Below are 27,823 nucleotides of genomic sequence, written 5' to 3'. Positions count from 1 at the left end.
AAAAGGAATAATGTGAACGACAATCTATCCAGGGGGTTCAGATTTGATATGGCATGTGTTCAGCAAAGGACAAGGGACTCAATTTGTACCCCATCTATACAACTTCGTTGTCATTTTGCACATTTGTTAGAGAGTCTAGGTATGTACTTCAGTTTGCATATGATTCTGCTATGAGTTTATAATCTGTTTCATGATGATTACGGTTTTTGGATGTTGTACAATAGTTCGACTTTACAATCTTATCAAAGTCCATATCGGACCATTTCAAATCGTTCTCCATTTGATTCACTCTTTTTCGTTTACTCACATTCACGTAATGGAATACCTTCAGTCTTTGGAATTACAACGATTTCTTCGAGTGAATGTTATTCCACTTGGAAACACACGTGAAGAAGTCGTTGTTTCAGTTCAACGCCAATTAAGCGATCGAGGGTTTTTCTTTTGATTTCATTCTAATTATCTAGTCCTGTAATGTTACAGGACTTGCCAGAATTTGAAGTCTATGCAACGGGGTTCAAGTCGAATGAGAATTCATCGAATCTAATCAACATTTTGTATCAAACAAATCAGACGAATTACAATGAAGGGATTACATCAGTCTATGATACATTCTTTGTAGGGATTTGACTTCTCTCATGATTCTAGCCTTATCTTCGGACATTTGGAATGATTTTTGTTTATGATATGCGTGAAGGAATACAAATGAGTGCTGTTGAAAAGATGTTTATAGTGGGAGTCTATTTGTAAATTGATTTTAGCATGAATGCTGTAAGTACCCAGATATCCGATATCAGATCCTTCTTGTGCTCAAGTCTGTTGATACGTTAACTCGGGATGAAGTCGAACAAGAGTACAGTCATTTGGTCCAGATTCTGGAGAATCGATCTCACAATGTTCAAGGGTCTGCGGTAGGATTTGCCTTAGGCTCTCATGAGAAGATGTCAATGAAGACACTTGATGAGATTTATCAACTTCCAATTTGTTTAGGGAACGATATGTTGCTATTTTCCAATTCCTTATCGTAGTATTGCCATTCTCCTTCCATTTTAGGAATCAGTCTCCCAGGCATTGTCACCATATGGAGCAAGCTCCACTGATTGTAGAGAATAACCCAAATGCCATTGACAGTGCATTTGTAGCTGATCTGATTGATCTCTTCTTTACATCGTTAAATAAATATGTTGCAGCAAGTGCTATTCGACAACTGAGTGATTGGTCTTATCAACTTCTCTATGGTACCTGCGAGCAGCGAATTGTTCTTCCAGGTGAGAGTAACAACTTCCGAGATAAACCTCGTGTACAGTCTTCTCGAAGTCTGATGGTAGAAGGTTATTTGTCCATCTTTTGGGGTGATTACAAGGTGGATGTTGTCTCTTGAAATAACCTCTAGAAGGCTGTTGATTTGTTCTGTTCAGCATCATTGAAGGCAAAGAAAGACCCTTATTTAGGAGCAGGTATGAATGAATATGAAGTATGTCGTAGCTTGTAACGAAGGGAAGTGTTGTTGTCTCCTCTGTAACTATGCTGAACATCCTGAGAATGCTACTCATCTTACTACCATGATTATGGGTTCGTTCGTGTTATTTCGATCATTTCTAGAGGTCACACGTATGATGAATGAGGCTGTATCTCACTATCTCAAGGGAGGATATACTGTTCTAGCTCTGGCTGTGAGTGTAAGCAAGAAGGATAATCCATAGACTACTTTCAAATTGGTTCGATTTTATCTAACAATTCTTCAATTCCTGAAACAGTACCGTTATCCTCAATTATTGTTGGATGTATTAGGGGTAACAGAGAATGAAATTGCTACTGTGGAGAGTCATAGTGAATTTGTGGGATATCGATTACGAATCATGGCATTACAGAGTTTGTCTCAAGCTGATGAGATTATGACACTCCAGAATGAGGTAGTAAAAGGAGGATTGAATGAAAAAATAGAGATTGTTACCTCCTTTGTTACAATGTATTGCCTTTTGTGAGAAGTTTGGATTTCGACGAAAAAAGCTTCTATTTATGGATAGAGTAGAGTTATGGAAAGGATTGTGATGTAGTTGGGACAGTATGCTGAGACGCAACATCAGTGGTCTTTCTGTTATTCTATCTACAATACATTGATGGAAAATTTGTACCAAAAGTCACCTCTGAAGGCTTCTTCGCTTCTTCTGCCCACTTCTCCTTTGCTCACTCCATCTTCACTCATCCATTCTCCCTCTTCTGTCTCTCTTTCTCCGTCTTCCTTTAGAAGTTCATTCAATGATTCGGAGTCAGATTCGGAGTCAGAAGAGGATGCGGATGGAGTGGCTCGTCAGCATCATATTCTAAATTGTCTTTTTCTCTTTGATCCTTTATCTGTAGCAATCTCTTGGTCCTCACTAGCTTATCATCTCCTTCAGAATATGTCTCAATGCGTTCGTGTGCTTGGATTCACAGATCTACGAATTGAACACATTATTCTCCTTCTCTGTTGTTATTGTAATTACTTGAATAGCGAGAATGAGATGGTTGTAAATCAGTTGCTTGGAGAATTACTTGACATCAGTGCAGGGATTGAAGATTATCATGTTATTAGTTCCTCTTTTACTTAAATGCAGAGTATTGCTCCATTGCCTATTCAGTTAGTATCACTTCAAGCTGAATGTATCGATCCAGGCAGTATTGTTATACAGTAAGTGATGAAGGGAAGAATAAGGTTCAGACGATCTTTGACAACGGATAAGACTTTTATGTTCATGCCTTCATTCAAATCACGAAAATCAACTCCAACCAAACATGTTGGTTCTTGTTTCGTAGTTGATAGATAGAAACTGATTTGGGTTGCTAAGGAGACTTACACAATGAATATTGTACTATTCAATCCTCTACCTGCAGGTATCACAGTGAATCGACTCGAAGTTCTTCATGGAAGTGCTGAGGTTACTTGTATCGTAGCGAGACAGATCGATATTCCTGCTCGTTCAACGATCACAACACGAATGTATCTGATCCCAGAACACGCAGGTGAGTTGCGTATTACTGGAGTTCGTGTATGAATGATTGCCGAGGTTGATTCTAGGTTCATTTAGGAAGTATCTGGAGTGATGTGTATTCTGGTGGAACAGATCCTGTTGAGAGTAAGATTTATGTCTGATAATCAACTAGTTAATGTGATTCCCCCATTCCCTCAACTTCCCATCACTGTCTCAGCAGCTCCTAAACCACTCCTCAAGGGAGAGGCTCATGAGATGGTTGTAACACTACGATGCATGACAGAAAGTGTTGGAGATCTTTCTCTTCAAATTAAACTGATTAAGGGGGAGTATAAGGATGGACTTTGGACCTATGACGGGTAAATCAGGATGTTTTTGTGAATGCTAGAAATAAGCCTGGATTCTCTGTAAGTACGATTATCAAAATCCAACGAGATACAGTGGTTTCTGAAGCTGGCTATCGTTTCATCTCTTTTCCTGCTACTTCTACCAATATTACTCCTTCCTATCTGTTGTATCATGAATCTGCATTTCAAGAGTTGGCTTCACAATTACCCTTCCAACCAGGGAGTGTAATCCAGATTCCATTCTTTGTGTATGTGAGTGATACTTTGTAGGAATGAAGAATTGAATTGATTCACAGTGAATTACGTCTTGATGTGGTGTATTCTAGTCAATTAGACTCTCTCTATACTCGAACTACCTCATATGTGTATGAATTCGTTGTGGATGATTCGGTTCTGCATGTTCAGTCATCTCATATTGATGATACTCAACCATCTCCTCCACAGATGGTATCCAGTCAGCTTCTCAATCAAGGTGAGATTTCTTTCTCTCTTTCATTTCTAGTCCGTGAGTACAAACAACACACTGCAGGGAAGGCCCTTCTCTTCTCAGCAGCCATCCAATCATCACGTCCAATCTCACTCTGTATCTTTGCTCCTCTCTGGCTTCTGCCACCAGCATCCAAATTCTCTCGTCTCTCCATTGCACGCGAATCAGACTCAGCTCTTGAACTCCTGCTCACTCACAATGCCCTTTCAGACCTCTATCAAGTGACTCTCGATCCAGCCATTTTGGAGTCTCTGATCCCTCTCTGGCTTACCTTATATCGGAGGACTATTGGTCGGCTCAAACTTACACAAACTAAGGCTGAAGAGGATTACCGATTGGTATTACTTCAGGCAGGATCGATTCAAGCTGGGTCTACACTGCAGATCACATTTGAGACACTCCGATATATCAATGGGAAGGAGACAGATCTACATGAACTGTTCAAATATGTCTATGTTTTCTGGCATTCCGAAAAAGAGAGGAAGTTTGGTTATTTGCCCTTGACACAACTGTGTATGGATTATGATTCGTCGTTGCTTCGATCAGTACGAATCCTGCTGGAATCTGAACGTGTCCGTTATACAGACTTTGTATTATGTGATACAAAAGGAACTACTATGAAGTTCACCATGCAAGGCACACTCCGAGTCTATCATGTATCTCCAGATACTCAATTGGGTGTCGTGTATGCTGTTACTGATACTGTGAAGAAGCCGAATACGAGTCATCAGATGTAGGACTGTGATGGAATATGAGATGTAGTTTTTTGTATGGATTGAATGAGAACCATCAGATGATTGTTTGGGATGGAGAAGAGGTTAATTCGATTGACGGAGTAATTGTGGAGGGATCGATGAGTATGACCATCTCAGCAAGTTGCAGAAAGCATTCTATTGCTATGTCCATTTCGAAGCCGAATTGTTTGTATCTGTATGACTGTGTTTTCAACAATCGGTTCAAAACGTGCTTCTGGAGCGGGCGAGCAGCCTGTATAATATGTGAATAAGAGATGTTTGTTGTATTGTAAGAAACGAAATGGATGCGGGAAAACGGGAATTGATGCGATGTGGCGGAGGAACATGATTCTCTTGTATGTGGTCGAACTCGTTGATATTGTTTTAATCCAAGACATCATGTGTGGAATTATTCTGTATTTCACGAATCCGGACTGTTGTATTCATGTTGCTGAAGGAATTAACACTGCCTTGACAATGTTACAGCATCGTGGTCAGGGTAGGTTTTGTTTTCCTGAGTGAGTCGCAGATGCCTGTGGTATCACTACATGTGATAATAAACAGGTACTTACTGTGAAGGACAACGGTTTGGTCTCAGAGTATGTTCTATTAGGATGGTTTGAGTGACAGAGTGTTCAACCAGGCAAATCTAACCAAGTTGACAGGTTATTATGGTATTGGACACGTTCGTTACCCAACTGCTGGATCTCCAGATAGCAGAGAGGCTCAACCATTCTACACGAATTTTCCGTATAGTTGAGAGATGGAAATGAGAGGTAGTTATGGAATCTCGCTTGCTCACAATGGAAACCTTATTAATTGTGACGAGCTTCAGGAGAAGCTTCTTTACAGCCTTCGCTGTATCAACACTACAAGTGTAGCTCTTCTTTCTTCCTGTTAGATTTAGGACAGTGAATTGCTGTTGAATATTTTTGCAGAGGAGTTGGAAAAGCGAATTGATCGTGTAGGAATTCTGTTCTCTAGGATTACGCATAGCGCTGTGTGGCTGAAAAGAAAGTGCCAATGCCATCGGTTGAGGTCATTTTTGAGGCTGTACATGCTACGATGGCTCAAGTTCGAGGAGGATACGCTGTAGTTATGTTGATCAAGGGTGTTGGTGCTGTTGCCTTCCGTGATCCGTTTGGTATTCGGTAGGTTTGCTATGCAAGGTTGATGTGTAGTCCCTTATGCTTTGGTACGAAGCGAGACGAGAACGGCAATATTTTGGAGTTTGCTGCTGCCTCAGAGAGTGTGGCCGTGGAGAGTCTAGGTATCGATCGAGAGCGTGATGTGGGTCCTGGTGAAGTTATTTTTATGGATATGAATATGACAATGCACACACATGTGGACTCCCTGGCCCAGCCTCTTCACACTTGCATTTTTGAATTTGTGTATTTTGCTCGTCCTGATTCGGTGATCGATAATACGTCTGTATACGAGGCTCGTGTACAGATGGGTGTGCGATTGGCCGATCGGATCCATCGTCTGCGTGTGATTCATGCAGGCGAGCGTGTTCAGGTGGTGGATGAGAAGGATGAGGGATACCATGCTGATCTACCGAAGCTAGAGGATCTGGTGGATGTGGTGATGGCTGTTCCCGACACCTCTCGTCATACGGCTCTCTCTGTAGGAATGGAAAGTGGGGATGAGAAATAGATTGCTACAGCTCTAGGCAAGCGGTATATTGAGGGTCTATCGAAGAATCGTTACGTGGCTCGTACATTTATCATGCCGGCACAGCAGATGCGTCAGAAGTCGATTCGTGTGAAGCATAATCCAATTCATGTAGTTATTCTTGATTTGAGTGATGCATAGGATGCAGTGAAGGGACTCTCAGTATTGGTGGTGGATGATTCGATTGTCCGAGGCAATACTACTTTCATGTTGGTGGATGTAGGAATGAAGAGAGTGTTTCATTGTAGGCAATTCGAGCTGCAGGAGCGAAGCATGTGTTTGTGGCTTCGGCTGCTCCTCCTATCCGCTTTTGTAATGTGTATGGCATTGATATGCCTACGACTTGCGAGTTGATTGCTCATGATCGGACAGACCAGGAAGTGGCTAAGATGATTGATGCGGAGTACGTTGTGTATCAAACGTTGGATGACTTGAAGCGAGCTGTAATGGATGCAGCTCTTTGTAAGGGTTTTGAGGGAGGATGAGATGTAGACGGACCTGGACCGAAACAGTTTGAATGCTCCTGCTTTGATGGTGTTTATGTAGGCATGAACAGCACAAGTGATAGGTAGATTACAGGAGGTGTCGATGAAGTGTATCTTGCAAAGTTGCAAGCTGCACGGGACGACGCAGTGAAACAAAAGAAGCTGTAGTTTGTTTATCTTTTATTAGGCTGTTTGTTCAGAATTCGGTAATGTCCACTGCACACAAACCAACGTGGTCACCAGCCGCTGGCCGATCTTCTGGAAATGGAAATATCACCGCAGGAGGATACCTGACGGGAGGTGAGCAATGATGGAACTGGTTTGAATTGCGTAGGAAGTCTAAGTATGCACTTCTCGGCAAAAGACCTTCCTGGACATCTAAACCTAAAGATGAGGTATGTTTCGTGTTTTTGAATTGAAGGGTCTAGAGAAGTGATTCCTGAAATTAAAGCACCTGGAGACGTGAAGACAAAGCCAAGTATGATAGGGGATTGGGTAATAATGTTCAGAAGAGGAAGAAAAGAAGGAAGAGAAAAAAGAGCTTCCTCTGGCACTCCAGGAGCCAGAACCACAGAAAGATGACGATTTTGGAGATTTTGATGACTCTGATGAGAGCGATAGTGCTTCATCATCTTCTGAGGAATCTGAATCGTAGAAATGAGCATGAGAAGGTAATCTGTAGGGAGGATGAAGATGCTTTGTTGATGGCTGAGTTAGCTCGAGTGAAAAAGGAAAAGGAGCTGGCTCGCCAGAAGGAGGTTGAAGTGACAGATTCCTATCATCCATAGGCAGAGGAAAAGGCCCAGATGGAAGCTGCATTAAACCGAGAAGAGATGTTGCATTCCAACCCGTTGATGTTTTCCTCGGAGGACTCTACACTGAAGAGGCGATGGGATGACGATGTTCTATTTCTCAATCAGGGAAAAACCGAGAAGAGGAAGAAACGGTTCATTAATGATACAATTCGCAACGATTTCCATGTTAACTTTATGAATTCCGTCTTTAAATGATGTGTTTGTGATTCACATTCATGTTAAGAAACAAGCGAAAATGTAGTCTTTGCACAAGCTGCATGGATCACAACACCATTAGGATTCCATATAAACACAGAATCTCCAATTAACCGTTTACAGACAGGACAAGTTGTGGTGGTTGTATTCTCAAACGACATATTCCGCATGTTCTGATACTCATGGCCAACATCAATTCGACGGAGTTCTGCTAGCTTCCGAATCATCAATACTGTTCGCTGTTTCTCATCCAATCGTGTGAGAAGAATTTCAAGACTGTCAATCATCTACGAATCAATCAAATACACCATAAGAACGCTTTCTAGAGAGATAGAGTCAGGAAGAAGTCCGATTACCTCAACTGGATCTAGTTTGCTATTCCATCATAACATTCTTCGAATCCTACTCAACGTGATTACCAAAGACACGAAGAGCCAACTGAATACTCTCTTCATTTGATAGTGTTGATGTAGGAGGAGGAAATAGGTACGTTTTTATCAAATGCAAAAATATGTTGGGATTCTTCCCTGATACGAATATCTTCTGACAGTAGGCTTCAGCCATATCAACATTCCCCATTTGATGAGCGATGATTTCCAATGCATTGAGATACTCACCAAGCTTAGAAAGGATGATCTAATTGAGAAAGAATCACAAAAACATACTGCACGCTCTTCTAGGAACTCATTTGTATCGAGCTTCTGTAGGATGTCTGTGGCATCATAGCAATCGGATAGCTCCAGGAACTCCAATAGTTCCTTCTTCGAACGAAGGAGGAGTTCTCTCCGTTGTGAGATCAACAATGCCAATCCATCCTCAGCAGAAGCGAACTCAGCATTTCTCTCTCGCTCTGTCTCCACCTCCTGCTTCTTGGCTATCCATCAAACTTCGTTCCCTCACCTACTCTCCAATTGGTTCAAAGACTTTTCTAGGCTGGAGATAGAGCTGGTGTAGAGAAACACAAGTTCTGTGTGATACATACTACCAGTCTCCTTCTTTTCCCAAATCAGATTGCGAAGGAAAGTAATCTCGAGAGCATTTTTCTCCCACTCATTCTCTAACTGCGTATCATTCTCTGAAAGCTCCTTCAGATGCTCCATGATCGCTTGATTGCTAATAGCTTCTCCTCCATCAGTAGGTGCATAACCCACAAATAACTCCAACACCAACTGTCGTGACTCCTTGTAGAACATACGACTGCAGTCAAAGATCAGGTTTTGATAGTCGCTTCCCAATTGCTGTAAATAGTGCATCAAATCCTGAAGACGCTGCTTGCGATCAGCAGAAGGGAGATTTGGATCTCGTAAAGGAGTGAGGATCTGAGAGATTGCCTTGTAATGAGTTCCAAAGGGAGATTCTCACCATTTCATGCTTGTGATGACTTGAATAGAGGGAGATAAGCTCAGGTTCCATTCCTGCTTCTGCTAATAGCTTCTGACTGTCTTCAAATGAACAGAAATTCACACCGCGTAGAAAGGGAATGATTGCTTTACGATTGATACGAATGTAAGCTCGCAACAAAACCTAGATTCACAAAATAGATAAGATTTGTACATAGTCAATCAACTTGAGATCATTGCGAACCGACACTTCGTCTTCCGAATCCATGGTAAATTGAATCATGGAACTGTAGTTTTCAGGTGTTCCATCAATCTCACCATTGGAACCTTTGCTTAGAGTTTCAAGTTGATTAAGCTTGATTAGTAATTCTTGTCTTCGACTATTCAGAAGGGGCATTAAAGCCTCAACAGCAGAATTCTCTTCATATGTAGACGCAAAAACACGTTGAGGATAAGGAGATCTAGAACTAAGCGAAAATGATGTGAAAGACATGTTAACAGGCAAGTCCTCAGGAACAAGGAAGGGATAAAGAGAAAGAACACGACGAATAGGAATCGCACCTTTGTGGAGATATTTGATAGCATTGTCATATTTCCCTTGACTAAACAGATAATAGCCTTTTAAACGAGAAATCTCCGTTTTGAATTGATCTCGAATTCGTTCTTTTCCCCGTGGGAATAGACTACAAAGTGTTAGAGCATCATCAAAACAATTGTAATCCTTGGAAATAAGTGTAGAAATCTAGATATGAATTTGACATCAAATTATGACTTGTTCTGAAAGAGATTGCATTCGAACTATGATTACAGATGTTTGTGAGCAGACAACAGCTCCATCAACTACTAATGAGGACAAACAACAAAATCTTACTATGATCATCGCCAGAAATGAAGTGAGCAGAAACCATCATTAGAGGAGAAGGAAAATCAATTGTCAAATGATTAGAGAAACTAGACAATGTATACCTGAATCCGTTGATAGCGCCATGAGTTATGGATCTCGATTCCTGTTGTGACTAGGGCAAGAAGATAAGGACAGAGATAGATTCCACTTACTGCATCTGAAGACCAATCCAGATTCTGTCCTTTCTATAAATGAAGATTAAAGATGAGAAGTACTCCTCGGGCTGGAGACCCTACGAAATCATAAAAGAGACCCTTTCGGTCGTTTGCTAGAAGCATTTCACCTTGTTCGTGATTCTCATTCTCATCTCCAATGCCTTCTTGTTCGATGGGAACGCAAAAGGGAACTTTGGTTCCCTTGTTAATCGAACAGATCTGTTTACAGGAACGTCCTTGCACGATATCTACAAGAATGTACTCCTTATTCAGACCGACGAATAGAAGGGAATTCAAGAAATCCATACACTGAATTGTATCTACAGATATTGTTAGACCGAAACGACACACCTGAAAGAGGAATTTCTTTTGTCAACGATTGCGCTGTATTTTCGCCTAGTGAGTAGACGAGAAGTTTCTTTTTGCAGGCAGCGACTACGACCTTACGAACTTCATCAATAACAAAGAGAGAACAACCATTGGAATTGGGTAAATATGTATATTTAGAAATATCATTCAAGTCATGTATCTAAGGATGATGATAACAAGAAAACAATACATAGAGTTTATCTTTGAGAACAAAGAGTCGATTCCATTTCATCACGCACTTCATCATAACTGCTCCCTTTTTCATTCCAGAGAGCAATGGAATTGATTGTCGTTCTGTGAATTGAAGATCGGCCGCTACGAATAATAGAAGAACCAATTGGTCTACAATTTGTCATCTCGAACACCATGAGTTTTCCATCTTTACAGGATATGTAGATGTGTGTTGCATCTGTAGCAATTGCAGTAATCTTGTTTTTGGAGATTGTCACTAGTCGGAATACATCAAATACTCGGATTGACATCTCACTTCAAGTGTTTTATCCATCTTTCATATTTGACGACATTCGGCAACCACTCTGTCGTATGTCGAATGGCGCAGTTTTTGTTGTTTGATGTAATAATAACAAACAGATTTAGTAAAGTTAAAATCTGTTACAATTCAACACAAAGTCCATTTCGCGTATATGCTGGTAATAATCTACATTTCAAAACGGCCGCTCATCGTACCTTTCATAGTAGTGAATAAATCTGTCACAATACTGAATTGGTCTTCAATAGTTGATAAGAGAGACAGAATAGAAAAGTCAGCTCCTGTAAGAGATTCGGGACTACTATGAATTCTGCTCATCTCTCGATTGATAATCTGTAGGCTTGGAAAGAGGACATTCGAGATGAATTGTCTCTTCATCTATCCATGAGGAGTATGCATCTCGGATACACGTAATCGTTGACTATCAGAGGATTCCTTTTCACTAGCATGTTGAAACCACCACAGCTCATGGTAAATGAATTGACAGGTGAATATGATGTTTTGCTCATAGATAGCAGTTTGAGGATCTGCTGAATTGATATGATATGTCTGTAGAAGGAATCTTCATATGAAAAATAGGAGGATTGAATACGAGAATATGGGCTCATCATGAATAAGAAGAAGAGGTGTGGTGTTTCCATCAACATATACCTCCTAGAGAATGAACAAACACTGCAGAGACTACGAGAATAGGAACAATGATAGAAGGTAACTGCTTGTCCTTAATATATTGCATGAATTCTGAATGATAAACAGATGAAATGAATACCTGGAATCGAAAGAGTATTGCTAGTGATGATAGGACGATGAAGAGGGAATTTAGTGAGTATATATGAAATAAGCAATCGAATTCGATCCTATGATGAAGTAGAAGTGAAGGAGTGTACAGCACAACCACGATGGGAGATATAAATGAAGACGAGATGATTGATATTCAAGGAAGGGGTGATAGCTGTTTCTGTAACAATTCGTGCTGGAGGTTTGAATGGAGTATTAGGAGGATTGTATGTCAGCGATTCTTGTTCCATCTGAGTAAGTACTGCTTCCATTTGTTGTTCTATAGATGTAGTTGGAGGAGGGAGAATATGACTGGGAATTGAGTGAACAGAATCCAGAGTTGACTTATTGGGGTCAGAAGTGGATTGAACAGGATGAGGAATCAACTGGGAAGGCTCTTGAATACAATGAGGAATTGATTGAACAGGATTAGCAATGGGTAGAACGGGCTCGGAGATTGAGGGAACAGGATCAGGAACTGATTGAATAGGGTTTGGGATCGATGGAATAGGTTGAGGAATTGGATGGATAGAATCAGAAATAGAGGGAATGGAAATAGGGTCTTGAATTGATTGAACAGACTCTGAAATCGATTGACTAACCTCTCGAATGGACGGAACAGGCTGAGGAATTGAGTGAAGAGGATAAGAATCAGATTGAATGGGCTCTGGAATCGATTGAACTAGTTCAGAAACAGAGGGAGTAGGTTCAAGAATGGAATGAATAGATTTAGGAGTTGATTGAACAGGATCAGGAATAGACGAAGTAGGATCAGGAACAGGTTGTACAGAATCCGGAACAGTTTGACTTGGCTCAGAAACTGAATGGATAGGACCAGAAATGGCTTGAACAGGAGGAACTGAGGAAGTAGACTCAGGAACTGTTTGAACACGTTCAGAAGTGGATTGAATAGGTTCTGGGATCGATGGACCAGGTTCAGGAATTGACTGAACAGCCTCTGGAGTGGCGTGAATGGGATCTAGAACCGGTTGAATAGGCTCAGAAATTGGTTGAATAGTGTCGGGAATCTGTTTTATAGGTTCGACCATTGATTGAACAGTCTCTAGAGTAGATGGAACAGGACTTGAGGGAGAAGGATCAGAAACTGATTGAATAGACTCAGAAACAGAAGGAATGGGAACAGGATCAGGAATCAGTTGAATAGATTCAGGTATAGGTTGAATAGCGTCGGAAATCTGTTTTATAGGTTCGACTATCGATTGAATAGCCTTTAGAGTAGATGGAACAGGATCCGAGGCAGAAGGGTCAGAAACTGATTGAATAGATTCAGAAGCAGATGGAGCAGGATCTGGAATAGACTGAGCAGGTTCAGGAACAGGCTGAATGGGTTCTGGAATCGACTGACCAACCTCTGGAGTGGATGAAACAGACTCAGGAATGGAATGAACAGATTCAGGAGCTGATTGAACTGGATCAGAGATTGATGGAACATCCGAATTCGACTGAGCAGGCGCAGGACTCAATAGAACACATTCAGAAGGTGATGACTTTGAACCAACACTCAGCCCACTCTCTTGCAATACATTCTCTTCAGTTCCATGGTTTGTTTTCACGTTATTTACCTTCTACTCACTCAAATTCCAAAACAACACTCACCTCAAACAAACTTCCCCATGTCACCTTATCATTGCTATTTCTAGCTTCTGAAGTACTTTCCGACAAGCAGATGCTCTTAGCGCGACCAAGATCAACTCCATCCTTCGCCATTAGCCTCTTCAAACTTGACAATGTGTCTGTGATCAATTTCAAATCGGATGACATCACGAAAAACTGCAAAGCCCATCATTTCCCTCCAACAGAAAAGAACCGCAAAACAGTGATTTTGAAGGCACTTACGTAAAATGGTGTCAACAAATAAACAATTCCATTACTATTGAGGAGTATCATAAAAGGGCATTCCCGTGATCGGGGAAGGGGGGAAAACGATCAATGGTTTTCGTCAAAAGGAAACCTATTAAATATTGTCTTCCAAATGAGTGAAAATAATCACGTCGATATGGAGGTTAAGAAGCCAGATGTTGCAAACAATGAGCTGATGGTTGAGATGAAAGCTGGTCCTTCTTCTGTTGTGATTCCATCCAAACCATCAGAGGAAGCGAAGGTTGATGTTGTAGAAGAGAGAATCAGTTCATCGATCACCAATAGTGAAGTAGGTATTGGCGGTATTTTATTATCGATAGTTTGCAATTACCATTATGAAGAGTGTAACAGGAACAGGTTGTTTAGGAATTCCCTATTCGATTGTTCAAGTGGCTTTTTTTATCCATGGTCATATCTAGATGGGTATTATTCCTTCCTTGATCGTGTTTTTCCTTGTGACAATTGCTAACATCATCAATACTCGTTATTTGATTGAAGCAAATGATGGTATTAAGAAACGGGCTCTTCCTATGAAGAGTGGATTTAAAATTGATAATGACTATGCCAATCTGATGTACCAGGTAATTCCATTTCACATCCTTGATTTGTAGTTATTTGGGAAAACAGGATACTACATTTTCTTAATCTTTTTCTATATGACGGTTTGGGGTGTGATGTTAGGTACAATGATTTCGATGTTCGATTTCATTAATCATCTTCCTTATTCCGATTCTTTCCTTGGAGGAAAAACATTACGTAATCTTATTCTTCACATCGTCACTGCCATTATCTGTTATGTTCTGTGTCTTATTCGAGATACAAAGTACTATCATTTAGTTGGATTCATATTCAGAAAGCTCTTCTTCGTATCCTGGTTTGGCATATTCACACTCGTTCTCTCTTATTTAGTTGTTATTATGTGAATATCAAGCCATTTCGTAATCTTTAGTTATGGATTGTGCACGATCAACATTCGATTCGATTCATCACTTCTCTTTAGTAAGGACATTACCAGTTTCTTTGCTAACATTGGAACGGCTCCTTACACATTAGGATATAACTTCTGTTATCTCACTTACTATGTACTTCTTAGGAGAATGCATTAACACTAGAAACAAGTTGCTAAATCGCAATTGTCCAAAACCTTCTCAATTACGGTTAAAAGCATTTTAGGCGTGTGTACAGTATATATGCTATTCTCTCTACCTGCTACTGTTATTTATGGTAGTGTGAAGGATGAGTTCGGTAACATCAACATTGCGTCCAATCTTGTGAACAGTCTTCCCAACAACAGCGTTTGGGGTGTCTGTATCAACCTTTTGATGTGGGCCTCATGCATCTGCTCTCTCCCTGTACTCCTCAGTTCCACTTCTGAACTGCTGGAGAAGAACTGTCCTGATGCTGGAACGGCATTCTTTGTTCACGATAAGAAGCGATTGGGAATTCGTTTCGCTCAAATCGCCATCCTCACCATCATTGCTTATCTCGTTCCCTTCTTTGGCGAGATTGTCAACATTTATATCCTTTCTGGTTAATTGAAATTGAATCCTTCATTCTACTTGGTGGCTTTGCCTTTGTAGCTACATCAATTTTGATTCCTGTGATCATCCACTACTTTGTGTTCAAATCTACTATGGCACAGAAACAACAGTGGATTCATTTCGCTTTAGGGTTTGCTGCCTTCGCTCTGATGGTAGTAGCCACATACTTCTCTGCAGCAGCTCTCGTAAAGAGCTTGACAAGTCACTGAATCCGTATCTTTAGTAAGTTCTGATAATCCTCTGTTTGTTAAAAATCGAAACTATTTTGTTCCCTTTTGTGTTTTTATCATTTTCGTCTATTATCCTATGAGTTTCCGAGACATTTCTGCAGGAAAGACAAACAAAACTTATTCTCCTGTTGGCAACCGTGCAGTGTAAGAACACGAGAATTGTTTCATTCTCAGTGCCAGAGTACGAACTCCTGATGCTGATCAACTCTCAACCTCTGTGGATGACATCCGATTTGATTTGAAGCATCTTGATGATAAGCTTGCTGAATTCAACCGCATGTATCAGAATCTGGGAACGCGTGTTGATAATCAGCAGCTACGTACCGAGATGTAAAGATGGGTTCTTCAGTGAATTGTAGGCGGAAGGCCATCCGTGATCTCAACGCACTCCAAGCCAAACTGAGTGATCACTTGGACGAAATGGAGCAGTATGCAAAGTCGAAATCGAAAGATGTACAAATACTTGATGGATACGAATGTAGCGAAACATGTTAAAGCAGTTGTCAGAGCTGCGACGTAACAAGGAACTCAAGGCAAAGCAAATCGAGTCTGTCATTACAAAGGCTCAAGACTTCATGAAGACAAATCCCCCTCAGACAGTGAAGTAAAGTTATGGATGGTGTGTAATCATAGTCAATCTGCGTTTTTGGATACAGAAGAAGTGGAGGATAAGTTCAATAAGTAGGAATTTGAAGAGGAGATGATGTCAGAGTGAATCCGAGCAATGCAAATTTGCAGTACAATGATTTAATTATTCGTGAGCGTCATGAAGATATTCTTGCATTGTCAACGGAAATGAACCAAGTGCAAACAGTATTCCGAGACCTGGCTACAATGATTAATGATCAGGGAGAAATGGTTGAAGATATTGAGAGCAATCTCACCTCATCTGCCGAACAATCGAAGCAGGGAGTACGACAAGTCTTGGTAGGATAAAAGACGAACATTAAGAGATAGTTGGCAAAAGCACAACAGAAATCGTCACGACGCAAATGCTGGACGATCTTGGTGATAATCATTCTTATTGTGATTGGTGTTGTTGGCTTGATTCTGTGGAGAGAATTGAGTAAGAGGTCTGAGTAGAAGTGTATTCTATGTAAGATGTTTGTTACAAACAGTTCATTTCCCTTTTCGCTTCGTCTCCTTTTCCATTTTCTTTAGAAGCTTCCGTTCTGTTACTGACATTCGTTTCTTGCGAATTGGTTCCGTTGCATCCACTGAATCCTTCACATCTTTCCGCTCGTTGTCAATACCATCCTTCCGATTCCTTTCCAGTTTCACTTCCACTGGCTTCTCTTCCTTCCTTATCGGATCATTCTCTATATCCACCTTCTTTACTCCAGGAATGACAATCGACATTCCACTGATCTGGGAGTAAATAGTCTTCCCAAGATCCTTCCTCCGGTACATCAGTACATATGCATTCTTTGTAATGACACTCTCCTCCTTTACCGCACTTACCGACGCGTCATTGTACTCAAACCAATTGTCACCTCCATTGAAGCCATCTTTGCAATACGAAAAGTAATGACCGAAATCAGCTGTTCCGCTGTGATTGATCACTCCAATCAGCTCATAGTGCATCATTTGAGGATCAGGAATCGTCTCTTTCAATGATTCCAACAAGTACTCCGAGACATCCCAGTCGTTGATTGGACAGTCAATGAACGAATCGATCTTCTGTCGGCCAAAAGACTGGTTCCGTAGAGATCGACCCTTCCGGCTTCCCAAGCCATCAGAAGCACTCATCGAATATTTGAATCGCTTTAATTGGATCAGAAGAAGTGGAGGTAAGCGAGCTAAGAAGGGAGTCGTTTCGATAGTGGAAGACTGATGACAGTGTTGGCAGGTACTATTATCAATATATCACTTTACTCTTACCTATTCTTTCCTAGTAGGACCATTGTTGGTTTCTTTAGCTCCAGACAATCCTTTAAGTGTAACTGGGTTGACTCGGCAGGTTCTGCTTTCTTTCCCTTTCCCCAGTTGCGACTGACTCCAGACAACGAAGATTCTGTTTCCTCTCGAAGGACAGAGAGAGTGAAGTGTCCACTCAGACGATCCATCAAACAAATACTCAGTTTCTTTCGATTCTTCTCTCCTCCAAATGAGTAGGTTTGATCGAATTCACTGATCTGTCCTGTGATGCCTGTCGCCACGAGAATACAGCGATAATCCACCTTACTGTTAACAGCATCAAAGGCTTCGGAAAGAGTGAGGGAGGTATCTTCTGTCGAGTCCACTAGAGTGGAGAGATACGGAATGAGGCCATTAAAAGAATGGAGTGAAGAGAGATAGAATCGTGGGAATTGGACGCGAGGTTTGGGAGGAGGATTTGTGTTGGAATCAGACGTTGTAGTGGTATCTGGACTGGGTTGTGTCGCTTCAGGTTCAGTAGCAGGAGATTGTTCTACTGGCTCCTTAACCACTTCCGCAGATGAGTTGGTTGCTGTGCTAGGTACTTGATCTGATGTCTCTTGACCGACCTCAACATCATTCAGTGCTTTACTATTCAGTATTTCACCGTTCACTTCATCATTCACCGTCTCACCATTCCCTCCTTCATCATTCATCACTTCACCATTTACTCCTTCATCCCCTTCTGTTGTTCTAGCTGTGGGGAAAAAAGGACTCTGGTAGAAATAGTCCACTGTGATTGGAATTCGGGTATAAACACCATCATATTGACTGGAGGGCATATGGTCACTGAGATTTGAATACACACGTCCCTCCTGGGCTGCTATCATCAATACACTCACAGTATCCTTCAATACACGTACAGAATCCGTCTTGGGAATGGTGAGGAGAAGAGGAGGAATCACTAAAAGAGGGAAGATTTTGAAATTTTCAAGAGGCTGAGAAGAAATGTTACCATTTGATTTGACGCTGCGAAATAGGGAAAAATGAAGAAACACGGGAATACTTCCTTTCTGTTGAGGAGGTGTCTAGAATGAAGAGCAACAGAAGTGAATACGATATAGGCAAAGATCATGGAATTTGACTTGGGAGTAAACTCAGAAAGAGAACGATCCATCGTTAGTCGAGTAAACTAGAATCAGAGGAAATCAATCAATTCCAACCTCATATGTTCGTTCCTTTGTCAGAGTACCTGCTAGATATAGAATTTTTGCATCTTCAAAAATGGCAGAATTCACTGTCTCAGTCGAAGAGAAAATGACATTGCCAAAAGTAAACGACAAACGTTCGTGTAATCGCATATCCAACATCTTAAGGTGATCATTAGCTTTCACAGAAATGGGAACAGTAAAGTACTGTATATTAAACTCATTTGTGTCGGCACAGAATTGCTGAATTACTAACGTTATACTGATGACTGCAGAACTCTTCTTCACTGGAACATACAGTGTATTAAATGACGAATAGTTATATGTGCACTAGGAATCAATCAAATCTTATGTTATCACTTTCTTGCATTGGGTGCACTGGATTCTGTTACAAATCTCACCATACAATTGATCGGTGATGAAACAGTTATTTAGATCTCGGTAACTCCTCCACCAATCTTTTGCTTTCATGTACAACTCATCCTGAATCAGTCCACTCTCCTCCATCGAATCATCTGGAATGAAGTTGTTCTCGATCCGAATTGCTTCTTCTGCTTTTTTCGTCAGCTCTTCTTCCAACCCTTGCAGAATGAAATTCTATTCATCACTACGAAAAACTACCAATACCAGCAATTCATGTGAATCATGCTGATCTCCATCACAAAGAAAACTAGCAATATTCTTTATCGACTTTCGGAATGACTGGGGGTTCTGAGTCTTCACTGTATTTGAATAGTGAATTCTCGCCATCTTTGCGAACTCGCGCACCATTTTGTATTTATTATTGGTCTGTCCCTCCTATACATTATATTTATACAAGAAAAGGAACGATGGGATTGTCTTCGGCATCCAAAAAGGGAACAATAATCTCTGGAGCGTGTAGCAATAACTACAGAAATCAGAAAAGGACAAAAACTGATACCTGAATAGCAGCATTCATAAAACAAGTATTACCGAGATTATTCAGTCCTACTCGTCCTCTAGCAACTTCCTTCGACATTATCCTATCAAAGAAACGATATGATTACGACGAAGAGAATAAGAATGGATAGAATTTGATTTTTCTTGAGGAGGTGGAATTGAATTTTGATGTAGTTGTGGAATCGATGTCATCATCACTTCTCATCCTAATCTCCGAATCATCTTTATGAACCCTCTAGAATCATCCTATTTATATTGAAGCGTTGAATCTCTTGAGGATGCGAAAAAACAAAAATAGGGACAATTTTGTACCAATTATGTATCTCTTCATACATTGTCATTCGTGTGTTTGAAGATGGGAAATACGATTGTCTTTTCTCAGAATAGATCATATAGCATCGCAGACACAACAACATCCGCGGGACACTACATACCAGTAAGTTTTTCGTGTTTTAATCGATGATAGTGTCAAATTGGCGATGGCAAATACATGAAAACAGGCCTTGCAAGACATAACATCGGATATGCTGTAATCAAAGCTTTTCGTGTTCCAACAGATGGAATCAATATTAAGGAGCATGAGAAGTATCTGATTTTTGTAAAATCGAAGCTGAATCCACGCGATCAACCTAATCTGGCTCCCTTTTGCGTAATCCTTTGCATTTTGTCTTCAGAATAGCAATATTACTATGACGAACGGAACCGTACTGCATATCTTGTTCGTCCTTATTTCCAATATTGTCTTGATGCTCGTTTGAAGTACTTCTGTTTGGTCCATTCTAACAGATAGTTCCCGTCCATTCCCATCCGAAATGGAAAAGATTTGGATCTTTTATCAGTGTCTTCAAGTAGATCTTCCATTTCTTTCTGAATCTAGGCACTAAAGCAGCTTCAGAATGCCCATCTATTCCATGGAGATATCAAACCTCAGAACGTGATGGTTTCCTCCATTGGTTGGACCTACTTGACATATCCTTATTCCTCCTGTGGCTTTGTTCCTTCACGTTACTGACTTTGGATACTACAAGCCTGCTCAATTGGATGTGGAGGATAATATCTACAGTAAGACAATCCTGATTATTTGAGAGATAGCCTACTTTTCGTATTTCTTTGGTTCTCAGAAGCATCATTCCTGTTACATTGCTCCGGAACGTATAATCCAGAACAAATCGTATGTATGAATGTATGAATTCATCCTTAGTGGTCAAGAAGGAGCCTCTAAAGTCTATCCTGCAGGTAAAGTTAAGGAGTTGAGATGATGTGTAGAATACAATGATAATACTCTTCCTCCAGATCAACCTTGTAGTATCCAGTAGGTTTGATGAGTTGGGTTGAAGGTAGTTGGAGTAGTGATATCTTCTCACTGGGGTGTGTAATGGCTGAGATGTTTACGGGTGGACAAGAACTCTTTGATTTGACGAGTCTACTTCGTTATCGTAATGATCCATCATCACTTCCGGTGAATGCTCTTTATCGTATTGAGAACCAGAATGTGAAGGTAGATATGATGTGAGTGTTTTGATCATAGGAACTGATCATGAGTATGATCTCTCGGAATGATCGAGATCGCAAGACTGCTGAACAGTAGTCATTTTTATTCTTGATTATTCATAGATATTTGAATGACTATACAGGTGATTCATCACTGTTCCCTCCATTGATGCGAGATGTCATCTATCCTCTCTTCAGAGAGTGTATGATGCCTGAGAACTGTCAAGCAGATACTCGGATTCTCTTGGTTGTGAGTCGATATGCTCAGATAATGCGTGGTAGGCAAGGAAGATGAGATTGAGTATAGATATGCTGGGAGTGAAGAATGAACAGAAGGAAGATGACTATTCGTTCATGTGTTCGAAACTCAGTGAGATTCTCGTATCAGAGCGAGAGCTCAAATCACAGCAGAGTATTGTGCAGAATGTGACACCAGAGCCTCACCAGCCAGATGAGTTCAAGATCCGGCTTCAGGCGCTTCAAGAGGGAATTGCTGCGTTACAGAGCCATATTGAAGATAGCGAGAAGCCACATCAAGATGATCAGGTATTGCGTACTCCTACTCCATTGGACGATTCGTGTCTGGGTGAAGAGGAGGTGGAAGAGAAAGTGGCTGCACAGAATCATGGGGAAGAGTGTTTAGTGTTGATTCTTCCTTTGTTGACTGCATCGTTACGTCATGTGAAGTATGCAGCCTCTAAGATGTTGGCAATGTCGTTATTGACAGATTTGGCAAAATATTTGAGTAATGATGTGATTCTTCAACGCATTCTTCCACCTATCATGAGTGTATTGAGTGAAGGGGATGGTTCTGCCAATGCCCAGCATGAAGAGGATTATGCTAGTGTATTGAGTCTGGTAAGGACTGGGTGAATGGTCTTATGGATAGGCCATTCGCTGTATGACGCGTATTCTTTCGTATATTACTTCACTGCCTCATACTGACTTCAATCTAATCACACATTACATCATGCCTACACTGCATCATATTCAGGAGAAGTTGTGATCACTCTGTCTTCTCATCTCTAGTCCTTCTCAACAAGTTGCTCTGACACTTGCCGAGTGTCTCACAGATATTGCTCTCTCTGGTAAGCGTTTGCTAAATCTGGCACAGAAAGAGAAGGTAAAAGATGCCTTACAACGCAATCCAGGAGTGGATGCGAAAGAGATTAGTGTGGAAAGCAATTACCGCGAGGATATGAAGAAACTGAGGAGTTCAGTAAAGACGTTACTGATGCTAGCAATGAGCTACAGTGATGAAGAGATGCCTGCTGTAGAGAAATGGATGGATTGATGAATTTAGATTGCATGTGCAGTGATTCGTCATATTGATGATTATTATAAGTTCTTTGGTCATAAGTATTTCCTTGAAGAGATTGCGAATCTCTTCCTCCAAAAGATCAACAGCAATTATAACTATGTTCGTTTCCTGTTTATCGATATGTTCACCTTGCTCTATCGTCTTAGTAGCAATAGTCTAGAGGGTTGTATGCGTTCATTCATCAATGCAGTTTACAATCATCATCATCTTGTTGTTATCAAAGTGTTATCTGTCTTTGTTGCTCTTCTGGAAGATAAAGAGAATATCCTGCCAAAAGAGAATGCTGAAGATATCATTATTGCTATTGTAGGATCGAGAAATGCATTGTTATGTAGCGACCTCTTCTTCTGCATCCTAATCCAGCAATTCGTAACAAGGTCATTGATTGTCTATTGCTTATGGAGCGTGTATACCCGAAACCTACCACACAGGCGATGATGGTAGGATGATTGAAAGGAATTGAGCTTAGATTCGTTTGATTCAAGACTACTATGATTGTCCAATATTCTACATGCCTTGGACACGAGAGGCATTGACTGTGCATCTCTACGAACCTCTGACTGAACAACAAATGGCTGATGCTGAATTGGCTGAAGCAATTGAGCGAAGCGAACAGAACTCATTGGGACTTCGTTCGGAGACAGAGCAAGCTGCCGACTCTGTCTATTTGAACTTTGATATGGGAACAGATCTTGTGAAGCCAGATGTGTTTACTAAGCAAATGTATATGCGTGTATTCATTCGCCAAGTGTTCCAATTGGATAAGGGCTACATTTCATTATTTGAATCACGTGTTCGTCTTGGGACAATGTACGATGATGGTACATCAGTTGCTAGCAAATCGCGTGCTGGTTCTGTGTATTCGAAAGAAGCAGAGACAGATTTACCATTCTATTCAGAAGCTCGTATAATGAAGAGTATTAGAAGAGAATGAGAATGATGTGCAGATGTGAATAACTGGAACCCACGGGGTGAATTGGTGAAAGTCATTCCAAATGATATGGGAGTGAGTGTGAAGAAACTGAGTATCGCTCCAGTTCGAGATATGATGAAGGATAATTATTTAGACAAATGAATTATTGTACTGGGGCGATGCTATTGGACGAATTGGCTATGTAGATATGGATGCCAGATCAAAATCTTATAATAACCATGTCATCATTCAGACAGTATGAACAGAAAGAAGAGATTATGAATAGAGTGGTCCTATCAATAACCTTCAGGTTATTGATGAAGGTGAGCGTATTCTGTACTCCACACAAGATGGTCTTTTGAGTTTACTGCATGTGGAGTGAGTTTGTATTGAGGGAATGATAAATAGATCACATGCTTCAGATTCATTCTCGCAGATTATGGAGTATTCCCGTGCTGTACCGACTCTAGTACATTCATTTTCTCTGTCTTATTTGTAGATCACAGCGATTGGTTCTTCTTCCTCTCCATTCTCTTCTTGCTTCTTTTTCTCTTCTTTGCGTGATGTCACAGTGTGTGATTTGAGAACACGTACCCCTGTACAGGTTCTCCGTCTCAATTCGTCATTAGGAGCTGTATCTTCACTTGTCTATGGTAGGAGTGGGAGTCATATAGAATCGTAGATGTGAATACAGATGTATTGGTGGCTGGAACTACCCGCGGTTATATTCCTGTTTATAATATGCGTTATCCTCTGCTAGTGAATCTATGGCAGCAATCAGACTCTGCTTGTATTACCCGTATGACATTGGGGCAGGAGTGAGTGTTTGTCATATTGCTTATGTGTAGTACGCATGTTAATCCCACAGTATGGACTACTTCAGGAGATAATCGAATTCATTTGTGGGATGTGAAGACAGGCGAGTGTATGTCGTCTCTGACAGTCTGTGAGGGAAATGCTCCTGTGGATGAGGTTGTATTGAATGCAGTTCCTGTGCGTGTAGGTATTGGAGGAACTGATAAGCGAGTAGGGAATCAATGAGGTTTTGGGAACTGGTTTGGTGAGTAAGCAGTGTCGTGTGTTCAAGCATGGCATCTCTGCATTCCTTCTACCTCCTTATGTGACTGCTGAATCCAAATGTAGGGAATGGAGGCAATGATCAGGAATAGATGCCCCAGCGTATATGTTGACAGCAGGAGGTGATCGTTGTGTACGTTTCTGGTCGTTTGATTCGATGATTCCGAGTCATACAGTGTGTGAAGTAGAGAAGAGTGGTGTTCGTGATGTCTATCAGCATCAGGGAGCGAGATATATGTGTAGTGAAGAACGAACGAAGACGAAACTGACTGTTGGAGAGGAGGTGAAACCAATACATGCAACAGGTATCACAGGTAAAACTATGAGAATGGATTGACTTTAGATGCGGTGATTGTAGGTAGTGAAAAGGAGGAAGGATTTGCAACAAGTTGTGTGGATGGCATGATTCGCATCTGGAGTTGAGGAAAATGGTCTGCATACGGAGTCGAGGTATTAAGTAATTTGCATTTGAAAGTGTTTGGTGTGAGTGAACCATTATTCAATTAAACATATTCAACTAAATGTATTTCAAACTCTCACGTTCCTTTATCTTTACATATACGAGCTGTAGAAGAGCTAGTACAATTCCAACTGCAGCAAAAAGACGCAAAGATTTTGCTTCGCCAAATAGTCCTGTGACTGACAATAATCCGAAAAGTCCTATAAAGACCTCACTGAGGGGGAAGAAGCCCCGACTAATACAGTAAGCAGATACATACACTGGACAACATACACAAAAGAGAACGATATCTCGAAGTCTACGTACTCGCCTGTCAGTTAGCAAGAAGAGTAACACACCTGGATTGGGTTTACTCATTGGGGCTTTCATTAATATCATTTCCTTCACGAAATGTACGAGACTGGTGATTCCAAAGGGAAGAATGAGATGTTTACAACGGTTGGCAAATTGGTCTTCAAGGGACCGAGGTCTCTTCTCAGAATTATCCAAAAATAGAAGGAAGAGAAGAGACAACAAAGGAAGAGCTGAATCAAAGGAATAGAGACAACAGAAGATGAGGAGAGTAATGAACGAGAGACAGACTGCTAGATTGTTGATGATGCTAGGAACAATAAGTCTGGATTGGGATTCGGGTTGAGATTGGTCAGAATGAATCTATTCATAATACATTCTAACAAAACCGACTTTGGAATTCGAACCTCGTAAAGCCAATAGAAGATGAAATAGAAGCGAATAGAGTAACTCCATTCCTACACACACGGTAATTGATGCTTGGGACGTGTATGTCAAGTAATCTATAATAATCATCTCAATCAATCATCTACTGATTCCATTTCGAAGAGGATAATTCTTGAAGATGGCATAACCAGTTCCTAGTAACAATAGAGACACAAGTCCCCAAATACCTGCTCTATGAATTAAATCGAATAAGAACTTGAACAGAAAAGGAAGGGAGTCGCCTAAAAGAATTGTGAGGGAAGAGGGGATTTGTAATGATACGAATGTATGAAGCAGAAGAATACCAAAAATAACAACCAAGGCATAGAGCAAGAGTCGTAACACTCGATTAGGAGGGAAGAAGGCCACTGCAATGTAGAATCCAAAGGACAGAGCCGTGAGGAGAGTTGTGATCAATTGGAAGAGATACGTAGAAGGGAAGATGCGGAGAATAGTACCACAGAGCAATAGAATTCCTAAGGACAGAGCCATCGTTGGCTTTAGGAATTGGTTTGAGAAGACTTCAGAGAGTTGATTCGTATCGATGGATCGGATGGAAATACTTGTAAGATCCGGCTTGATGATGAGAAGCAACAGACAGGCGACGATGAGAAGCAGAGTAATTCGCCGAAGCAATGTGGCTGATTGAAGCGATACATGCGAACAGACGTCAGTGAGAAGGAGACCAATAGAGAGAAGGAGAGACACTAGATGAGAAAAGAGAGATTCATGATACCCAAAGTGAGGATCAGGGAGAGATTCTTGGGGACGAAATCGGTAAGAAAAGTGACAACTCGTGGGAATCCGAGAATATTAACAAGAATTACAGTTCCAAGAAGAAGAACGAATTCTCGAATTCCAAGATGTGTAGCAAAGAGTGGAATGAGATAAGCAAGGAGAAGAATCCCAATGAGAATGAGAGCTTGAACAGAATTAGTGAGAATCAGAAAGGCTTTCGTGGCAGCAAGTGTGAGAGAAAGGAGAGTAATGGATTGAAAGAGTCGAGTCTGGCTAAAAAGTCTACTTGAGATAGTGAACACAAAGATACTTGAGAGTGGTAATAATGGACAAAATGGAAGTAGTGAAAATGATAGAGAATTGATAGAGTTCAATAGATGCTTAGGATGAGATGGGGAGTATTATGATACTATGAGCAAAATCAATATGAATATTGATAAGGAAGAATTCTAGAGCAAAGAGGAGACTATGACAGATAAGGAAGAGACTATTGAAGAAGAGAAGGTGTTTTTCATTGAGTAAACTCCCTGGAATAGCAAGTGCTACAGCGAGAAATAGGATAAGGAGACAAAAGAGTGGAGTTGAAAGAGAAGAAGGAAGGGAGTATTGGATAGAGATGAAGATACGATAGAGGAGACGAGAAATCAACACAAAAAAAGGAATTGCAAATCCAAGATAATGCTAATGATCAATATGAGAGAGAGTATGTACACGAATACAGCGATGGTAATAGAACTCTACGAGAAAGAAGGAACTGAAGAGGAGAATGAGAAGTGTAATGAAGGAAGTTTGTGAGAGAATACAGAGAAGAAACACAGCTAACAGAACGAGAACAACACTAAGGAAACGAATGCGTTGGCTGAATAATAAGAACATGATGAATGTTACCCTGTGAAGCTGAGGAGATGGGAGAGAATAGGGAAGAGGAGACAGAGAATGGAGAGTGTGATACAAATGTGAGACAGGAGAGGAACGTTGAGAAGGACGAATTGACAAAGAAGAAGAGTTTGGATGAGAACCAATCCAAAAATGACTTTGAGAACTTGAAGACGATTCATATCAATCTCTACGAATGAAAGAATGCATAAGAAATGACGCATCCAGACAAAGTAACGACTTGAGAGAAGACCGAGAAATACAGCCCAGGGGGCACTGAGAAGAATGACCATCTGCAGGAGGAACCGAAGTGGATCTGTTGTCAGCAAGGAGAAGGATGAGAAGATAAAGAGTGTAAGAGGAAGAATTGTTGCTAGGATGAAGTACATCCAGACTTCGAATTGGTGAGCACTTTCACCCACACCAATGCGGAACAGAAAGAAGAACGTGACGAGGAAGAGTTGAAAGATAAAAGGAGAAATTGAACTGGATTGAATGAGGAGAAGAAGGGTTATTAGGAGTACGGATAGTGTGATGGGATAAACAACGTTTCTAATTCGTAATATGACCTAGGAATCAAATAGGTTATCATGACTTACTCCACGTTTGGATATAGAAATGAACGATGAAGACTGCAGAGATATCCACATATCTACAATTACACCATACGAATAGAACTACATAGACAAACGATCATTTGAGTTAAGAAGACATAATAGGGAAATGTTGCTATTGAAAACCTATATGTGAATCCCTTCGAATTACATACTTATAATAGAAATGAAAGCAGTACCAAGAATATAGGTTCGTTATGACGAACGAAGCACCGAATACTTGTTTTTGTCTTGAAT

The 27,823-nt window shown here is 40.8% G+C and overlaps 13 protein-coding genes across 13 annotated transcripts; 8 read left to right on the top strand and 5 right to left on the bottom strand.

The window, feature by feature from the left end:
* Positions 1-316: 316 nt before the first annotated feature.
* Positions 317-2,588, top strand: JH06_1064 (hypothetical protein; the record flags this gene model as incomplete). The annotated part of the gene is made up of 11 exons (XM_014673222.1): positions 317-432; positions 465-615; positions 646-729; positions 759-1,021; positions 1,051-1,366; positions 1,391-1,454; positions 1,483-1,569; positions 1,600-1,676; positions 1,701-1,910; positions 1,942-2,025; positions 2,055-2,588. 11 exons carry the CDS (start codon positions 317-319, stop codon positions 2,586-2,588), a joined length of 1,986 nt encoding a protein of 661 aa, XP_014528708.1.
* Positions 2,589-4,540, top strand: JH06_1063 (hypothetical protein; the record flags this gene model as incomplete). Its single annotated transcript, XM_014673221.1, has 8 exons — positions 2,589-2,668; positions 2,699-2,774; positions 2,805-3,026; positions 3,056-3,113; positions 3,142-3,328; positions 3,358-3,564; positions 3,613-3,788; positions 3,819-4,540. 8 exons carry the CDS (start codon positions 2,589-2,591, stop codon positions 4,538-4,540), a joined length of 1,728 nt encoding a protein of 575 aa, XP_014528707.1.
* A 396-nt stretch (positions 4,541-4,936) lies between these two features.
* Positions 4,937-7,706, top strand: JH06_1062 (amidophosphoribosyltransferase; the record flags this gene model as incomplete). Its single annotated transcript, XM_014673220.1, has 18 exons — positions 4,937-5,036; positions 5,067-5,136; positions 5,168-5,287; positions 5,318-5,414; positions 5,445-5,501; positions 5,534-5,688; positions 5,719-6,163; positions 6,194-6,322; positions 6,353-6,430; positions 6,460-6,673; positions 6,704-6,753; positions 6,784-6,860; positions 6,884-6,996; positions 7,031-7,091; positions 7,125-7,174; positions 7,209-7,347; positions 7,379-7,454; positions 7,485-7,706. The coding sequence occupies 18 exons, from the start codon at positions 4,937-4,939 to the stop codon at positions 7,704-7,706; spliced, it is 2,253 nt and encodes a 750-aa protein (XP_014528706.1).
* A 23-nt stretch (positions 7,707-7,729) lies between these two features.
* On the bottom strand, positions 7,730-9,119 carry JH06_1061 (hypothetical protein; the record flags this gene model as incomplete). The annotated part of the gene is made up of 6 exons (XM_014673219.1): positions 7,730-7,993; positions 8,015-8,081; positions 8,113-8,342; positions 8,372-8,580; positions 8,611-9,037; positions 9,069-9,119. 6 exons carry the CDS (start codon positions 9,117-9,119, stop codon positions 7,730-7,732), a joined length of 1,248 nt encoding a protein of 415 aa, XP_014528705.1.
* Positions 9,120-9,236: 117 nt separating this feature from the next.
* Positions 9,237-9,954, bottom strand: JH06_1060 (hypothetical protein; the record flags this gene model as incomplete). Its single annotated transcript, XM_014673218.1, is given in 3 exon segments — positions 9,237-9,788; positions 9,819-9,877; positions 9,891-9,954. The coding sequence occupies 3 exon segments, from the start codon at positions 9,952-9,954 to the stop codon at positions 9,237-9,239; spliced, it is 675 nt and encodes a 224-aa protein (XP_014528704.1).
* A 43-nt stretch (positions 9,955-9,997) lies between these two features.
* On the bottom strand, positions 9,998-10,842 carry JH06_1059 (hypothetical protein; the record flags this gene model as incomplete). Its single annotated transcript, XM_014673217.1, has 5 exons — positions 9,998-10,135; positions 10,166-10,425; positions 10,457-10,634; positions 10,665-10,768; positions 10,794-10,842. The coding sequence occupies 5 exons, from the start codon at positions 10,840-10,842 to the stop codon at positions 9,998-10,000; spliced, it is 729 nt and encodes a 242-aa protein (XP_014528703.1).
* A 500-nt stretch (positions 10,843-11,342) lies between these two features.
* JH06_1058 (hypothetical protein) lies at positions 11,343-13,523 on the bottom strand (the record flags this gene model as incomplete). Its single annotated transcript, XM_014673216.1, has 6 exons — positions 11,343-11,526; positions 11,557-11,618; positions 11,650-11,705; positions 11,734-11,821; positions 11,852-13,327; positions 13,359-13,523. 6 exons carry the CDS (start codon positions 13,521-13,523, stop codon positions 11,343-11,345), a joined length of 2,031 nt encoding a protein of 676 aa, XP_014528702.1.
* Positions 13,524-13,734: 211 nt separating this feature from the next.
* On the top strand, positions 13,735-15,157 carry JH06_1057 (hypothetical protein; the record flags this gene model as incomplete). The annotated part of the gene is made up of 7 exons (XM_014673215.1): positions 13,735-13,911; positions 13,943-14,011; positions 14,042-14,203; positions 14,234-14,419; positions 14,460-14,530; positions 14,572-14,704; positions 14,735-15,157. 7 exons carry the CDS (start codon positions 13,735-13,737, stop codon positions 15,155-15,157), a joined length of 1,221 nt encoding a protein of 406 aa, XP_014528701.1.
* A 312-nt stretch (positions 15,158-15,469) lies between these two features.
* On the top strand, positions 15,470-16,329 carry JH06_1056 (syntaxin-22-like protein; the record flags this gene model as incomplete). Its single annotated transcript, XM_014673214.1, is given in 6 exon segments — positions 15,470-15,537; positions 15,568-15,723; positions 15,753-15,846; positions 15,876-15,997; positions 16,027-16,074; positions 16,089-16,329. The coding sequence occupies 6 exon segments, from the start codon at positions 15,470-15,472 to the stop codon at positions 16,327-16,329; spliced, it is 729 nt and encodes a 242-aa protein (XP_014528700.1).
* A 183-nt stretch (positions 16,330-16,512) lies between these two features.
* On the bottom strand, positions 16,513-19,398 carry JH06_1055 (ubiquitin carboxyl-terminal hydrolase family; the record flags this gene model as incomplete). The annotated part of the gene is given in 8 exon segments (XM_014673213.1): positions 16,513-17,245; positions 17,275-18,338; positions 18,368-18,442; positions 18,474-18,788; positions 18,819-19,055; positions 19,086-19,256; positions 19,276-19,347; positions 19,381-19,398. The coding sequence occupies 8 exon segments, from the start codon at positions 19,396-19,398 to the stop codon at positions 16,513-16,515; spliced, it is 2,685 nt and encodes an 894-aa protein (XP_014528699.1).
* Positions 19,399-19,734: 336 nt separating this feature from the next.
* On the top strand, positions 19,735-20,058 carry JH06_1054 (ATP binding; the record flags this gene model as incomplete). Its single annotated transcript, XM_014673212.1, has 2 exons — positions 19,735-19,815; positions 19,846-20,058. 2 exons carry the CDS (start codon positions 19,735-19,737, stop codon positions 20,056-20,058), a joined length of 294 nt encoding a protein of 97 aa, XP_014528698.1.
* A 362-nt stretch (positions 20,059-20,420) lies between these two features.
* On the top strand, positions 20,421-22,629 carry JH06_1053 (phosphoinositide 3-kinase regulatory subunit 4; the record flags this gene model as incomplete). The annotated part of the gene is made up of 11 exons (XM_014673211.1): positions 20,421-20,441; positions 20,468-20,550; positions 20,581-20,615; positions 20,646-20,691; positions 20,721-20,877; positions 20,908-20,963; positions 20,994-21,148; positions 21,178-21,728; positions 21,760-21,872; positions 21,900-22,143; positions 22,174-22,629. 11 exons carry the CDS (start codon positions 20,421-20,423, stop codon positions 22,627-22,629), a joined length of 1,917 nt encoding a protein of 638 aa, XP_014528697.1.
* A 914-nt stretch (positions 22,630-23,543) lies between these two features.
* On the top strand, positions 23,544-24,604 carry JH06_1052 (VPS15 protein kinase; the record flags this gene model as incomplete). The annotated part of the gene is made up of 7 exons (XM_014673210.1): positions 23,544-23,573; positions 23,604-23,757; positions 23,787-23,922; positions 23,953-24,103; positions 24,135-24,243; positions 24,274-24,495; positions 24,540-24,604. 7 exons carry the CDS (start codon positions 23,544-23,546, stop codon positions 24,602-24,604), a joined length of 867 nt encoding a protein of 288 aa, XP_014528696.1.
* Between the last annotated feature and the right edge of the window lie 3,219 nt (positions 24,605-27,823).

The sequence above is a fragment of the Blastocystis sp. subtype 4 genome (assembly GCF_000743755.1).
Source record: "Blastocystis sp. subtype 4 strain WR1 chromosome Unknown seqid_0052, whole genome shotgun sequence".
Lineage (NCBI taxonomy): Eukaryota > Bigyra > Opalinata > Blastocystidae > Blastocystis > Blastocystis sp. subtype 4.
This window is presented reverse-complemented; position numbering and strand designations above follow the sequence as displayed.